Source organism: Anolis sagrei, chromosome X (genome assembly GCF_037176765.1).
Source record: "Anolis sagrei isolate rAnoSag1 chromosome X, rAnoSag1.mat, whole genome shotgun sequence".
Taxonomy (NCBI): domain Eukaryota; kingdom Metazoa; phylum Chordata; class Lepidosauria; order Squamata; family Dactyloidae; genus Anolis; species Anolis sagrei.
Genome location: NC_090034.1, coordinates 75807967 through 75823775, shown reverse-complemented (window position 1 = coordinate 75823775; position 15809 = coordinate 75807967). Strand labels below are relative to the sequence as shown.

Genomic DNA, 15809 nt, shown 5'->3' with positions numbered 1-15809 from the left:
TGAACACCCCTCGTATTTTACTGCACAACATCAGTTTGCTACTGAAGAACCAGTTGGCACCTTTGACATCCAGAGTGATTGATTTTATTTCACTAAAGAATGTATGTGAGTCTATGAGGATAGACCAGTTATCACACGTTGTCTTGACTACTTATATGTGTGACTGACTGATTGAGAAGCAAGATCGTTTGTAAAACAGGAACTTTGCAGTGCATTAATTTGTTCCTCTGAGGACTAGGGTTTGTCAGTGATGTCCTTCTTGGAATAACAACTAGAACTTCATATCCTTTATTTAGCCCCTATAACACGATAGATTGCAAGTACAACAGCTCAGATAACTATGGCTTAAACACACACATACACACACACAAGGTGGAAAATTGCCCACAAAAAAGTACAGCATCAGAAAATCCTGTTTTGAAAAATTTTCTATCTCACATCAAAACACATTTGTCATGTGTGCATTTTAGGTATAAGTGCAAAACCTCATGTTATGTAATAAATGGCAATAAGTGTTCCCAAGTGGACCCAGAAGCAATATGTTGGCTAGGAAGTTCCATTCCATTTCCATCTAGAGAAGAACCCTGTAGTTGACCTAGTCCTGATCCATTCTGAAGGGGTTTGTCACCTCATGGTCTGTGTTTCTGCCCCATTTTCCCTTTTAGGATCTTGCCTTATTTCAAAACACATTCCCACTTCCCTTGCAAAATATTTCTTTCTTTTCAGTCTTTCACATTCCTCTAAAATAGAATTTTATTTATTTATTTACACAGTATTTATATTCCGCTCTTCTCACCCAGAAGAGGACTCATAGTGGATCACAGAACACATATACTGCAAACATTCAATGCCATTATACAATGACAAGATAGACAACTGTACATAGATAGAGGTATATATAGGCTTTCCCATCTTCGGCATCTTGAAGGCTGTGCTCGGTTCCGGCCACCGGGGGGTGCTGCCGCTCCATCTTCCCTGCCGAAGAGCTTTCTTCATAAACTTCCTCCTTGGCATTTTTCTGGCATTTCCTTATGGGTGCCTTAAATACCTCCCCGCTTTGAGAGGTACCTATTTATATATTCACATTGCTGTTTTCGAGTCTGCTAGGTAGGCAGAAGCTGGGCTAAAGGCTAGGAGCTCACCCTGACCTGGGCTTCGAACTGTGAAGCTTTTGTTTGGCAAGATTTACTGCAGCTGGTGGTTAACCTTCTGTGCTAAAGCCTGGCCCATAGTAATACAGACAGAATGCAACCCTGTTTCCCCAAACATTAGACCTACCCTGAAAATAAACTATAGCATGATTTTTCAGGATTTTTGAATATGCTCAAAATATAAGCCCTACTTCAAATAATAAGCCCTAGTTACAGGTAATTAAAAAAATCAATTTAAACAGTGTCCATGCAGCTATATGTAGGCCATAATGAATCTTTTGGAACAAAATTAATATAAGACCCTTTATTTTCAGGAAAACCATAGCTACTCCTACTGACATTGCATTGTTTGTTTGGTTTTAAGGCAGTTCATTTAGTTTCTATCTTGCAATTTGCTTATGATGCATATTAACTGCCTTGAGGTTTTGTTGAGTGCGAAATATGGATCTTTTAAATAAACTCATTCCAGTTTTCAATCCTTCCTGAGGAGAGAGGGCATGATTAAAAACAGAAAAGGAGAGAAGGTAGCCTTTATTTCAAGAGTGATGTTGGCGGAGAGGGTTAAGCACTTCCCTTCCATAAAGAGCCCTGAATCTATTAAGAATACTTGCACAATGTTCTTTATCAAAACTCTTACAGAAAAATGTGCATAAAAATAGATTCTGCTTTTCCATCTATTTCTGGACCAGCTTTCTGTTTTCCTTCACTTATCATTCAGTAGATTTGCTGTGAAACACATCTGCATTTTCTGTGCTTTTCCTCTGCTTCTGTTGGATAGAAAGCCCACATAATCAAACTGTCTGGGGAAAAGTAGCACAACTCTTGATTTGATATGCAGAGAGCTATGAAACAGAAAAGAATGTTTTCTTAATCTCGAGTTTTTCATTTTGTGTGTCAAAAAGAAAAAAGTGTTTGACTTTGTGGATTTGACAGACATATTAAGTAAAGCGCTGGCTCTGGCTCTCTGTCTTGAGTTCTCAAGCACATCCAGCTCTTGAGGCTAAAACGTCTGGAACGAAAAGTTTCAATGCATCCCACCCTGAAAAGAAAGCGTGGACACATTAGGGACATAGTAGCACTTGTCGGAAACCCATAAGCATACTCAGGAAATTGAATGTATAGAGAGAGACAGTAAGACAGTCTCTTCTCATTAGCTAATAGGGGCAACTGAACAAACATGTTGAGCGCCAAGACAAAATACTTATTTTATTTATTTATTTATTTACAACATTTATATGCCGCCCTTCTCACCCCGAAGGGGACTCAGAGCGGCTTGCTACACACACACACACATATACATACAATATATTATATTATTAGCATAGTACTATATCAGTATTAAATATTACTATATTGTACTATAGCATTATGTTGTAATACTAGCTGTACCCGCCATGCGTTGCTGTGGCCAACCTTCCCTCCCTCTTTCTCTCCTTCCTTTCCTCTTTCCTTCCTTTCCACTTTTTCTTTCCCTATCTCTCATCTTTCTTCCATCTCTACCTGTTTCTTTCCTCCCTTTCTTTGCTCTTTGGTTCCTTCCTTCCTTCCCTATCTTTTGTTCCTTCTCTCCTTTCTTCCCTCTCTTTTTCCTTTCACTTTTTATTTCCTTCTCTCCTTCCTTGCTTCTCTATCTTTCTTTCCTTCTTTCCCTCCCTGCTTCTCTCCCTCCCTCCCTCCCTTCCTTCCTTCCTTCCTTCCTTCCTTCCTTCCTTCCCTTTTCCCCTCCTTTTCTTGTTACTTCTTGACTGTCCCTTCCATTTAATATTGTATTTATATCTTAGAAAAAAGGAAAGGAAGGAAGGAGGGGCAGGAAGGAAGAAAAAGAAAGAAGGAGGGACAGGAAGGGAGGGAGGGAGGGAAAGAAGGAAAGGAAGGAGAAGGAAGAAAAGGAAAGGGAGGAAAGAAGGGAAGGGAGGGAGAGAAGGAAGGTCCTTTATTCAAGCACCGTGGACCTTCCTCCCCTCCTCCTCCTCCTCCTCCCCTCCTCCTCCTCCCCTTCTTCCTTGCGTGGATGCTCTGTTGCTGCCGCCATTGCTGCTGCTTTCCCAACAGGGAAAGGAGGAGGAGGAGACTGCTCTCCTGACATAGGAGGGAAAGAGAAGGGGCTGCATGCGGCACGCCTCCACCTCCACTCCACTTGCTTGTGTGTGTGTGTGTGTGTGTGTGGCCGTGCACGTACGCCTGGCTTTAACGGCCGGCTGTTTCCCCGCAAGGAGGAGGGCGTGGCCATGGGTCTCTGTAGACATGCAGTTTCCCCTTTGGGTCTCTGGGGGTCTCTCCTTTGGGTCTCTGGTTGGTACTGGGGGAGGAGTCCCCAACTGATGACATATGCAAGAGATAAGATGGAACTGTTCCCTGGCCCCCTCTCTCTTCACTCTGGCCCAGAGCAACAGTTGGTACTGGAGAGGGGTCCCCAACTGATAACATATGCAAGAGATAAGATGGAACTGTTCCCTGGCCCCCTCTCTCTTCACTCTGGCCCAGAGCAGCAGTTGGTGCTAGGGGAGGAGTCCCCAACTGATGACATATGCAAGAGATAAGATGGAACTGTTCCCTGGCCCCCTCTCTCTTCACTCTGGCCCAAAGCAACAGTTGGTACTGGGGGAGGGGTCCCCAACTGATGACACATGCAGGAGACAAGATAGAACTACCCCCTGGCCCCCTCTCTCTTCACTCTGGCCCAGAGCAGCAGCTGGTGCTAGGGGAGGAGTCCCCAACTGATGAGATATGCAAGAGATAAGATGGAACTGTTCCCTGGCCCCCTCTCTCTTCACTCTGGCCCAGAGTGACAGTTCGTACTGGGGGAGGGGTCCCCAACTGATGACATATGCAGGAGGCAAGATGGAACTGTCCCCTGGCCTCCTCACTCTTCACTCTGGCCCAGAGTGACAGTTGGTGCTGGAGGGAGAGGTCCCCAACTGATGACATTTTCATGTTGATCATTGAGCAACACTTAGTTCTTGTTTCCCTCACTGTAGATCATTGTCTGTGGTGCATTCACTTTGCTTTCCCCACCTATCTCAGTGTAATGACCTTGTTTGTAACAATCCTCCTTCAATTCTCCTCAAAGGAGCTGCGGAAATACAAAGAGAACGAGAAGGATACAGAGGTGTTAATGTCAGCGCTCTCAGCCATGCAGGATAAGACACAGCACTTAGAGAACAGCTTGAGTGCGGAGACAAGGATCAAGTTGGACCTCTTCTCTGCATTAGGAGATGCAAAAAGACAGCTTGAGATAGCCCAAGGTAAGTGGAACTCTTCGGAAAAATGAGGCTAGCCTTTCTTGACTAGTGATAAATTGTGGATGTGTGAAAAGGAAAAGCACTCTCTCAGACACATATGGCACCAGAGGTGGGAAATGCTGTGAAAGTCCTGTCTTTTTGGCTATACTTCCTTAAATGGCAGAGGTATCTCCAGAGCTTCAAATCAAACCCTCTCAAGCCTTGAGGGAGGAAGGATTCTGCAGAAAACCCGCAGCAAGCCCCCAAAGTTTCATGCATGACCCTTGGGATTCTGAAGTCCCTTGACTGCACAAACTACTGAAGGAATTTTCTTTTGCCCAAAAAGATCTCTCCACAATAAATTTAGCCAGTCTTAGTAAAAAAAATGTCTTGACAAAACGTCTCTAGTCTTAGAGCCCATGAAGTGTGTCTGGTTTTGGTTGGCAGAGGAACTCCACCATCACACTATTTACAATTTTCCTTCAAGCAAATTTTCAGTATCTCCTCAATGCAAGGTTCAAACTTAACAAATAGTAGGTGATTATTTAAATCAGGTTTACCTCTGCTTCATCACCAAGTAGTAATTCTAGAGTCTCAGTGGAAACAGAATAGAAAGTACAGGTGTATAATATGTTGTCGAAGGCTTTCATGACTGGAATCACTCGGTTGCTGTGGGCTTTCCGGGCTGTATGGCCATGTTCCAGCAGCATTCCCCCTTGATGTTTTGCCCACATCTAGTGCAAGCATCCTCAGAGGTTGTGGGGTCTGTTGAAAATTAGGCAAGTGGGGTTTATATATCTGGGGAATAATGCTCAGGCTGGGGGAAAGAACTCTTGTCTGTTGGAGTCACGTGTGAATGTTGCCACTGGCCGGCTTGATTAGCTTTGAATGGCTTTGCAACCGCTTCCTGCCTGGAGGAATCCTTTGTTGGGAGGTGTTAGCTGGTGTGTTGGGAGAAAGCTGTTAAAATCTAGCCATGAGCTTTCAAGCACTGTTTTGCTTCTGTTTTCACTGGGGTTGGGGGGAGACATCCACAAAGCCCGCTGTGACCCTCGGTGTGGAGGGCAGTGTATTTGATCAGGTTTCTATGGTCAAATCTCTGCTGCTCAGGAAAATGAAAGCAATTCTCTCACATTTTACATTGTATTGTTGTGAGTTTTCCGGGCTATCTGGCCATGTTCAAAAGCATTCTCTCCTGTTGTTGTGCCCACATCTATGGCAGGCATCCTCAGAGGTTGTTTGGTCTGTTGATTGTTTCCTATCTAGAATTCCCCTGTTTTCAAAGTGTTGTTCTTTCTTTACTGTCCTGATTTAGAGTTTTTTAAATACTGGTCACCAGATTTTATTCATTTTCATGGTTTCCTCCTTTCTGTTGAACTGTCAGGTGCTCGGCTATGGCTGACTTCTCTTGAGTTTGTCTGCAGTGGCTTTCGTGTTCCTTGATTTGTGTTTGTAAATAAAGAGCAACACTCAGAAACAGGGGAATTCCAGACAGGAAATAATCAGGGCCAGCTAACACCTCCCAACAAAGGATTCCCTCAGGCAGGAAGCTGCCACCTTGAAGCTGAAAGGCTTCACAATGCTAATCAAGGTGATTAATTGCAACATTCACATTTGCCTCCAACAGACAAGACTTCTTTCTCCCAACCTGGACATTATTCCACAGATATATAAACCTCACTTGCCTAGTTTCCAACAGACCCCACAACTTCTGAGGATGCTTGCCATAGATATGGGTGAAACATCAGGAGAGAATGCTTCTGAACATGGCCAGAGAGCCCGGAAAACGCACAGCAATACAATGTAAAGTGTGAGAGACTTGCTTTCATCTTCCTGAGCAGCAGAGATTTGGCCATATAATCCTGATCAAATACACTGCCCTCCACACCGAGGGTCACAGCGGGCTTTGTGGATATCTCCCTCCCCCCAGTGAAAATAGAAGCAAAGCAGTGCTTGAAAACTCATGGCTAGATTTTAATGGCTTTCTGAATGACTTTTCAGGTTATAAATTTTCCACAATATTCAGAAATGTGATATGGTAGGAAATTAAGAGCCTAGAGATCCTCACTTGATATGTTCTGTCCAGATAAACAAATCTGGAGAGGGAAGTAGGAAGAGAAAAATAATAATAATGGAAGTCGCATTGAATAGATCAGTGTATTTTTCACACTACTCCAGGGCTATCTTGTTTAAGCTTAGGAAAATAGGCCTTTGGTGAGGGCCTCTGTTCATAGGATATCATATTCTTTGGTAGGAAGTCATGACTAAATGCCTATTACTATATGTGAAAGGTGGGGGCTTATTTGAAGAATGAAATCCCAAACACTGAACACCAAATGTGATTGGAATGCGACTTCTGTGATTAAAAGCCCAAAAACAAAGTGCTGCCCTAAGCTGGAGCTTTCTTCTGGCCGAAAAACGTTTTTAAAAGCACTCTGGCCACCACCAAACTTAAAAGCACAGTTAAGTCCTTGGCTTACTGGAAGTATCTTAGGTAAGAGTGTGTTGGATTAGCACTCAGGCTTGTGTTCTGAGGTAACACTAAAAGATTGTTCTTTAAAATATACGCTGCCACCATAGACTCTTGATTGCTGAAGGAAACTGCTTTTAAGACTTCACCCACAGAGGCACACGCGAGGCAGATGTTGTGAACAACAAAACAATGATGTTTAATTAAGAGAACTTGAATAAATCAGGTATAATTCTTAGCTGTTTCAGAGTATTGACTTAAAAGTGTGTGGTTACTTTAAGCAGTTCAGATCTAGTTACACAGGAACACTTCTCTCTCCCTCCACAGAATTTACTGACAGGATGATCTCCGCAGAGAGCTCGACAGGGGGAGTGTGTCCCTGTTGGTTCTCCTGGACCTCTCAGCAGCCTTTGATACCGTAGACCACGGTATCCTTCTGGGGCACCTTGCAAGGATGGGTCTTGGAGGTACTGTTCTGCAGTGGCTCCAGTCCTTCCTGGAGGGTCTTACCCACAAGGTGTTGTTGGGGGACTCCTGCTCGCCCCCACAGCCATTGTCCTGTGGGGTCCCGCAGGGCTCAGTATTGTCCCCCATGTTGTTTAACATCTACATTTAGCTGCTAGGTGAGATCATATAGAGTTTTGGATTTTGATGCCATCTGTACACAGATGACGTCCAACTCTATCACTCATTTCCACCAGATGCTAAGGAGGCTGTCCAAGTCCTGAACCAGTGCCTGGCCGCTGTGACGGTCTGGATGAAGGCAAGCAAATTGATGTTGAATCCAGACAAGACAGAGGTCTTCCTGGTCAGTCGCAAGGCCGAACAGGGTATAGGATCACAACCTGTGCTGGATGGGGTCACACTCCCCTTGAAGGCACAGGTTCGCAGCTTGGGAGTTCTCCTGGATTCATCACTGAGCCTGGAAACCCAGGTTGCAGTGGTGGCCAGGGGAACATTCGTACAATTAAAACTTGTGTGCCAGCTGTGCCCGTACCTTGGGAAGTCAGACTTGGCCACGGTGGTCCACTCTCTCGTTACATCTAGGATAGACTACTGCAATGCACTCTACGTGCCTTTGAAGACTGCTCGGAAGCTTCAAATAGTCCAATGAGAGGCAGCCAGGTTAATAACTGGGGCGGCATACAGGGAGCATACAACTCCCGTGTTACGCCAGCTCCACTGGCTGCCAGTTTGCTACCGGGCAGAATTCAAAGTGCTGGCTTTGGCCTATGAAGCCCTAAACAGCCCCGGCCAAAAGTACCTGTCCGAATGCATCTCCACCTATGAACCATCACGGAGATTAAGATCCTCCAGGGAGGCCCTGCTTTCCGTCCCACCATTGTCACAGGCACAATTGGTGGGGACGAGAGACAGGGCCTTCTCAGTGATTGCTCCCTGGCTATGGAACTCTCTTCCTGGTGAGATCAGGTCGGCCCCCTCCCTCCTGTCCTTTAGAAGGATGGTAAAAACTTGGCTGTGGGACCAAGCTTTTGGGACAGGGCAATGAAGCGGCAGTGGGAAAGATGACAGGGCCAATTGGATTTGATGCGGATGGCTAGGATAGTTTTAAATGGTGTATTTTAATATTTTGATAATTTTTTTTTAATGTTTATGTATTGTATGTGAATCTGTGTCCCGGCATTGAATGTTTGCCGTGTATATGCTGTGCTCCGCCCTGAGTCCCCTTCGGGGTGAGAAGGGCAGAATAGAAATGTTTTAAATAAATAAATAATAAATTATCTGAAAGTAATTCTAAACTCCTCCACAGATAGTCCTACCCTGGATCTATCTATCCAATCCTCCACCAGCTATCTACCTAATAGCTGTAAAAAAAAATCTTTTCACTAGCTATCTGTGCTAGCCAACTGACCAATTTCAAGCCTCTCTCACTAACCCTTCACCACTCCTAACTCCACTGTTTCCCATCCCAGGCATTCACAGAGGCCAGAAATGTACACCTGACCTCAGGCATCAACAACCATTGTGTAGTACTTTTCCTTTTATTCTTGTTCAAAGATGCTGCATTGCTAGTCCAAATTAGCTGTCCCTTCCATGTATTCCTTTCACGTTTGGTACTACTTTGGCTTTGGCAAAGGGGACACAGCAATGGGCATGTTCACTGTCTCCACTTCCTTCACAGACAGTGTTACTGAAAAGATTGCTATCTTTAGTACAACTATATTTTCAAAACTCAGTTCCCCGCTGCTTGTAACTTAGCTCCAGTTGTGATAGTTCTGTGCTGTAAATGGCTTCCTTATCCAGCAGAGGGCGCACAAGGTTAACCCAAGAGTAGCGTTCTGTGCTGGATATAATACAGCATACCGTATATACTCAAATATAAGCCGACCCGAATATAAGCCAAGACACCTAATTTTACCACAAAAAACTGGGAAAACATATTGACTCGAGTCTAAGCCAAGGGTGGAAAATGCAGCAGCTACTGGGAAATTTCAAAATAAAAATAGATACCAATAAAATTACATTAATTGAGGCATCAGTAGATTAAATGTCTTTGAATATTTACATAAAACTGTAATTTCAGATAAGACTGTCCAACTCTGATTAAACCATTATTCTAACCTTCTTTGATGTCAATGTGCTTACGTATCCTTCCAATAATAATAGAGTAAAATCATAAATGTAATAAAACTGATAATAATAGAGTAAAAGAATGGAAATGTAAAAATAACAGTACTAATAGTGTAAAATAACAAATGTAATAATAATAATAGAGTCATAATAACAATAATAAATAGAGTCAAATAATAAATTTATTGTTGAAGGCCTTTCACTGGGTTACAGTGATTTTTCTGAGTTGTATGGCGATGTTCCAGAAGCATTCTCTCCTAATGTTTCACCCACATGTATGGCATATATAAACCTCACTTACTCAGTTTCCAACAGACCTCTCAACCTCTGAGGATGCCTGCCATAGATGCAGGTGAAACGTCAGGAGAGAACGCTTGTGGAACATGGCCAGACAGCATGGAAAACTCACAGCAACCCAAAATAATAAATGTAATAATAATAATAATAGAGAAAAATAATAAATGTAATAATAATATTAGAGAAAAATAATAAATGCAATAAAAATAATAATAACAGAGTAAAATAATGTAAATGTAATAATAATAATAATAATAATAAATAGATTAAAATAATACATGTAATAAAAACAATAATAACAGAGTAAAATAATAAATAAGTTCAACTTGAGTATAAGCCGAGGGAGGCTTTTTCAGCCTAAAAAGGGGGCTTATACTTGAGTATATATGGTATATTAGTGTATTTAGGCATTTGCTGGTTTTGCGTTGATCAGATAGATCTGTGAGGGGATCGTTTTGTCTGTCATGGTTCTCATTGGTTGTCAGCTGGCACTGGATGACATTGTTCTCGTTCTTGTTTTTGTTTAACATTGCAGGGCAAATCATTCAAAAAGATCAGGAAATCAAGGACCTAAAACAGAAGATCGCTGAAGTCATGGCAGTCATGCCCAGCATAACGTACACTGCAGCCACCAGCACGCTGAGTCCTGTTTCCCCACATTATTCTTCCAAATTTGTGGAGACCAGCCCATCTGGACTTGATCCCAATGCCTCAGTTTATCAACCCCTGAAGAAGTAAAAAAAAAAAAAAGCCGCCACCTTTTCCGTTGGTCGACGCAGAAAGGCGGCATCACACAGAAAAATCTCTTGCAGTCAAGATGACAAAATCGTATTGTGTTGGGACTGTGTACCGATTTATCGTTCGGGAAAAAATTGAAAAATAAAAAGAGGGAAAGTGGGGAGACAGAACCCCAACACCAAGGTTTGGCTAGAACTGCCCATCTGTTTTTTTTCTTGTAAATTTTTAGAAAACCTCACAGAACCTTTAACAGTTTTTTGTTTTTTTTCTTGGCCAACACATTAAGGGGAAAACAGCCCACGACGCTTGGTTTTTGCATTGCAAATTCTGCCTCTCACTTTTTTTTTTTTGAAAAATATATACACTCTTGAAATGTTTCCTCTTGGAAAGAGTAAAACAACATGGCACTATGTTTGACTCTAAGCCAGGCATGAGCAAATTTGGGCCCTCTGGGTGTTTTAGACTCCAACTCCCATCATTCCTAACAGCCTCAGGCCCCTTCCTTTTCCCCCTCACCCACTTAAGCTAGATGATAGAGTGATAGACCTAAGAGAGGCCTACCTTCATGTCCCAATAAATAGATAGATATAATGGTTAAATGGCTGAGGAGGAAAAGGAAGGGGCCTGAGGCTGTTAGGAATGATGGGAGTTGGAGTCCACAACACTTGGGGAGCACCAAAGTTGATCCATGCCTGTTCTAAACCCTTTTGTTTTCAATTTGGTTTTCGTCACGTAATGGAGCCGAAAATGGCAAATTTAAAAATGGCAAAGGAATAATGATGCAAAAATCTAAGTTTGTTTATATAAGGGTTTGCAATCAAACAAAGGCCATATGGTGGGAGGAGGAATAGGAATGTGTATAAGGAGCCAGTTTGCTTTTACCCCTCTAAGGACCAAACATGTTGAAAAATAGGCATCTTTTTTAGGGAAGGCATAATTGGGGGCCGACAAGTGCACGCCACATTGGTGATTGAAATGTTTCCCATCAGTCTAAGCCTGGACAATCAGTGCCCCTCCATGCGTTTGGGAGTCCAGCTCCCAGAAATACTGGCCATTGAACAAGCTGGCTAAGGCTTCTGGGAGTTAGAGCCCCCCAAAAAACCCTAGAGGGCTGCAGGTTGGAGGAGGCCTGCATTTGTCTGCTCAGCCCAGAGCATGATCAACAATTTCATGCAACCTTGGTTATTGAAATGTTTCAATTCCCATTCGTCCAGGTCTGCATGATCAGTGGCCCTCTCCAGGCATTTGGGACTCCAGCTCCCAGAATTCCTGGCTATTGAATAAACTTGCTAAAGCTTCTGGGAGTTGGAGGCCCAAGAAAAAACCTGGAGGGCTGCAGGTTGGAAGAGGCCTGCATTCGTCTGCTCAGCCCAGATCAAGAACAACAATTTCATGTGACCTTGTTGATTGAAATGTTTCTATTCCCATCAGTCCGAGCCTGGACGATCAGTGACCCTCCAAGCATTTGGGACTTCAACTCCCAGAATTCCTGGCCATTGTACAAGCTAGCTAAGTGTATTGTCGAAGGCTTTTATGGTTGGAATCACTGGGTTGTTGTGAGTTTTCCAAGCTGTCTGGCCATGTTCCAGAAGCATTCTCTCCAGATGTTTTGCCTGCATCTCTGGCAGGCATCCTCAGAGGTTGTGAGGTCTGTTGGAAACTAGGAAAATGGAGTTTATGTATCTGTGGAATGTCCAGGGGGGCAGAAAGAACTCTTGTCTGTTTGAGGTAGATCTGTTTGAGGTATAGTCACACTTGTCTCCAACAGACAAAGAGTTCTTTCTGCCAGCCTTGACATTCCAAAGATAGATAAACTCCATTTTTCTAGTTTCTAACAGCCTCACAGCCTCTGAGGATGCCTGCCACAGGCGAAACGTCAGGAGATAATGCTTCTGGAACATGGCCAGACAGCCCGGAAAACTCACAACAACCCAAGCTAGCTAAGGCTTCTTGAAGTTGGAGGCCCAAAAAAATCCTGGAGAGCTACAGGTTGGAAGAGGTCTGTGTTCATCTGTTCAACATCAACAACAATTGCATGCAGCCTCGGTGATTGAAATGTTTTGATTCCCATTTGTCCAGACCTGAATGAGCAGTGGTCCTCCAGGTATTTGGGACCCCAGCTCCCAGTATTTCTGGCTATTGAACAAGCTGGTTAAGTCTTCTGGGAGTTGGAGGCCCAAAGAAACCTGGAAGGCTGCAGGTTGGAAGAGGCCTGCATTGGTTTGTTCAACCCAGAGCATGAACAACAATTGTATGCGACGTTGGTGATTGAAATGTTTGAATTCCTATTAGTCCAGGCCTGGATGATCAGTAGCGCTTCAGGTGTTTGGGACTTCATCTCCCAGAATTTCTGGCGGTTAAACAAGCTGGCTAAGGCTTCTGGGAGATAGAGGCCCACAAATACCTGGAGGGCTGCAGGTTGGAAGAGGGCTGCATTCATATGTTCAGCACTGAGCACAAAAAACAATTGCATGTGACCTTCCTGATTGAAATGTTTCAGTTCCCATTTGTCCAGGCCCGGACGATCGATGGCCCTTCAGGTGTTTGGGACTACATCTCCCAGAATTCCTGGCCGATAAACAAGGTGGGAGTTTTGGGGCCCAAAAAACTCTGGAGGGCTGCAGGTTGGAAGAGGTCTGCATTCATATGTTCAGCACTGAGCACGAAAAACAACTGCATGTGACCTGCCTGATTGAAATGTTTCAATTCCCATTCGTCCAGGCCCAGACGATCGATGGCCCTTCAGGTGTTTGGGACTTCATCTCCCAAAATTCCTGGTCATTGAACAAGGTAGGAGTTGGGTGGCCCAAAAAAAACCTGGAGGGCTGCAGGTTGGAAAAGGTCTGTCTTCGTCTGTTCAGAGCATGAAAAAGTTCCTTTTTGTATTACGGTTCTCAACATCCCCAGCCATCGAGGCCATTGCCGACATTGGTGGGAGACGAAAGGGAACAGTGTTCAAACAAGAATCTTTTCCAAGCTCTGCTTGAGTCGGAACTGCTCACGGTCTTGTTCAAGAGTGCCTTGGAAAAAGACATTTCAAGAGGAATCTTCATTGTTTGAAGACTTTTCTTCCCCCTTTCACCATCACTCAGCTTATAACATTGAGCTCATTTTACAGAGTCTACTGCAGATCTTAAGTGGTAATTTGGATGCCCGTTCTAGTTACTACAGATCTTAAGTGGTAATTTGGATGCCCGTTGTAGTCCAAAGTTACATCTCTCTTTTTTGTGTGTGTTTGTTTGGGTGACGAAACCTGACAGTGTTCACTAGGGAAAGATGTGCTGCAGAGGGGGGGCTCCGGAGGTGTGGAGAGAGCATTCCAGAAAAGGCGGAACCATGCAATGTACTGTCTACAAGGGACTGCCAAGCTTGACCAGAAAGCGGCAGTTTGGAAGTTTGGGTTTATTTCGGAGTCAACTGTAATTAACGCTTTAATATCATCTTGTGTTTGGTAATTTAATTTCAGAGAGGCTGACTGAATCTCAGCCATTGTGCCAAGGAGGGTTTAAGAAAAAACTCATAAAATTGCACAAAGATTTAAGTTTAAGTGTGTATTGTGCATTGGTAGGAAAGTGTGTTGCACCGGCGACTTTCAAAGTGTTTAAGGTTTGGGCGCGGGTGGGAGGGGGCCGTGGGCCGGGATGCAAAAAAAGTGTATTAGTAACTAGCAAAATTAATAAACGCAAACCATTATGATTTTCAAACATGCAGTAGACTCTGGGAGGACGCGGTCCTTCTTTGGAAACAACCACACTTTTTAAAGTTTTGTCTCAATTGGCAGAATATGCCTTTGTTTAAACAAAAATTAAGTAGGACGAGCAAGTCAATTAAAAAAATAGGAGTATTAAAGATCCATCATTTTAATCAGAGATTCTTTTGAGATTAAAAAAAAAAGTCTAGCTTTAGCCAGGTGTGCATGTTGCTGTCATTTTGCATTTTTGAATCATCTTGTGTAATTGTCACCATGAAAGTGTTACTCAGAAATGTCATAGGTTTTCATCTTTGTGAAAAAAAAAACATGGACTATTGTCACTGACTTTCTTTTGTGTTGAGGTTCCCCCATTTTTTTATTTTTATTTTTTACTTTTTATGGTTTGGCTGCCTTTGGGGCACTCCTTTCATTGAAATACTTGGTCTTGGCTGCATTCTTTTTTTTCTGTGGGGTTTACAAAAAAAATTAAACATTTTCTTGCAGATAAAGCTGCCTTCTGTTTTGTTTTAGGGTGCCTAGCGCATTGTTGTGGCCTGAACCGTTACTCCAGAGACCAGGGTTTCAGTCTCTGCACAGCTGTAAAACCACGCTGAGTAGCTTGGGGAAGTCACGCTCTCTCAGCCTCCGAGGAGAACAATGGCAAACCCCCTCTGAATAAGTCTCGCTCAGAAAACTCCCATGACAGGTTTGCTTTAGGGTCACTATAATTTGATAACAACCTGGGGGCACACACAAAGCATCAACAAAAATATGTAAATTTAGTCAGCACACTTTTTAAAAGAAATATATTTGTTAAAAGCAGATCTGCACAATAATAATAATAATAATAATAATAATAATAAGAAGAAGAAGAAGAAGAAGAAGAAGAAGAAGAACACTTTATTTATATTCCACCCTATCTCCCCAAGGGGACTCAGGGTGGTTCATAGTACAAATACATGGCAAACATTCAGTGCCGTTTTGGATAGACAATACAGAGACAGACAGAACAGAAAGGAGGTATGTTGTGTCGACGTCCAGCTTTTTGGCGCCTTAGATGGTTGTGCCCAAATCCAGCCACAGGGGGGTTCTGTCGCTCCATCCTCTATGACGAAGAGCCATCGGGACTTCCTCCTCCCTTTTGGTCGCTGGGCATTTTCTAATTTTTTTTCCTTTATGATGTCGTACAATACCTCCCCCACTTGCTTTAGCAGTACCTAATTTCACTACTTACTGCTCAAGCTGTTTTCGAACTGCTTTGGTCCACAGTAAGTTGGGCTGACAGTCAGCAGCTCACGCTGACTTGGGGCTTTGAACTGGCAACCTTTCGATTGGTAGATCTTATCAATTGCTGGTGATTCACCAGCTGTGCTAAAGCCTAGCCCTAACATGCAATTTTGTGTAGCCCAAAGAGGCCGTATGCCTAAGCCTTAGACCAGTGGTTCTCAACCTGGGGTCCCCAGATGTTTTTGGCCTTCAACTCCCAGAAATCCTAACAGCTGGTAAATTGGCTGGGATTTCTGGGAGTTGTAGGCCAAAAACACCTGGGGACCCCAGATTGAGAATCACTGCCTTAGACAGAGAGGTCACATGAAGAAATATAGCAGAATAGTCATCAGAACCTACCATTCCCCCTTCCAAGTGTTTTG

General features: G+C 43.4%; 1 protein-coding gene across 2 annotated transcripts in view; it reads left to right on the top strand.

Annotated features, from left to right (window-relative positions):
* MACO1 (macoilin 1) overlaps positions 1 to 14669 on the top strand; it is a 107487-nt gene extending 92818 nt beyond the window's left edge. For both annotated transcript variants that reach the window (XM_060784433.2, XM_060784432.2), the window contains exons 10-11: positions 4222 to 4396; positions 10267 to 14669. In XM_060784433.2, coding sequence (XP_060640416.2) covers positions 4222 to 4396; positions 10267 to 10469 — 378 coding nt within the window. In that variant the 3' untranslated portion in view covers positions 10470 to 14669. The remainder of the gene's footprint in view (positions 1 to 4221; positions 4397 to 10266) is intronic.
* The last annotated feature ends 1140 nt before the right edge of the window (positions 14670 to 15809 follow it).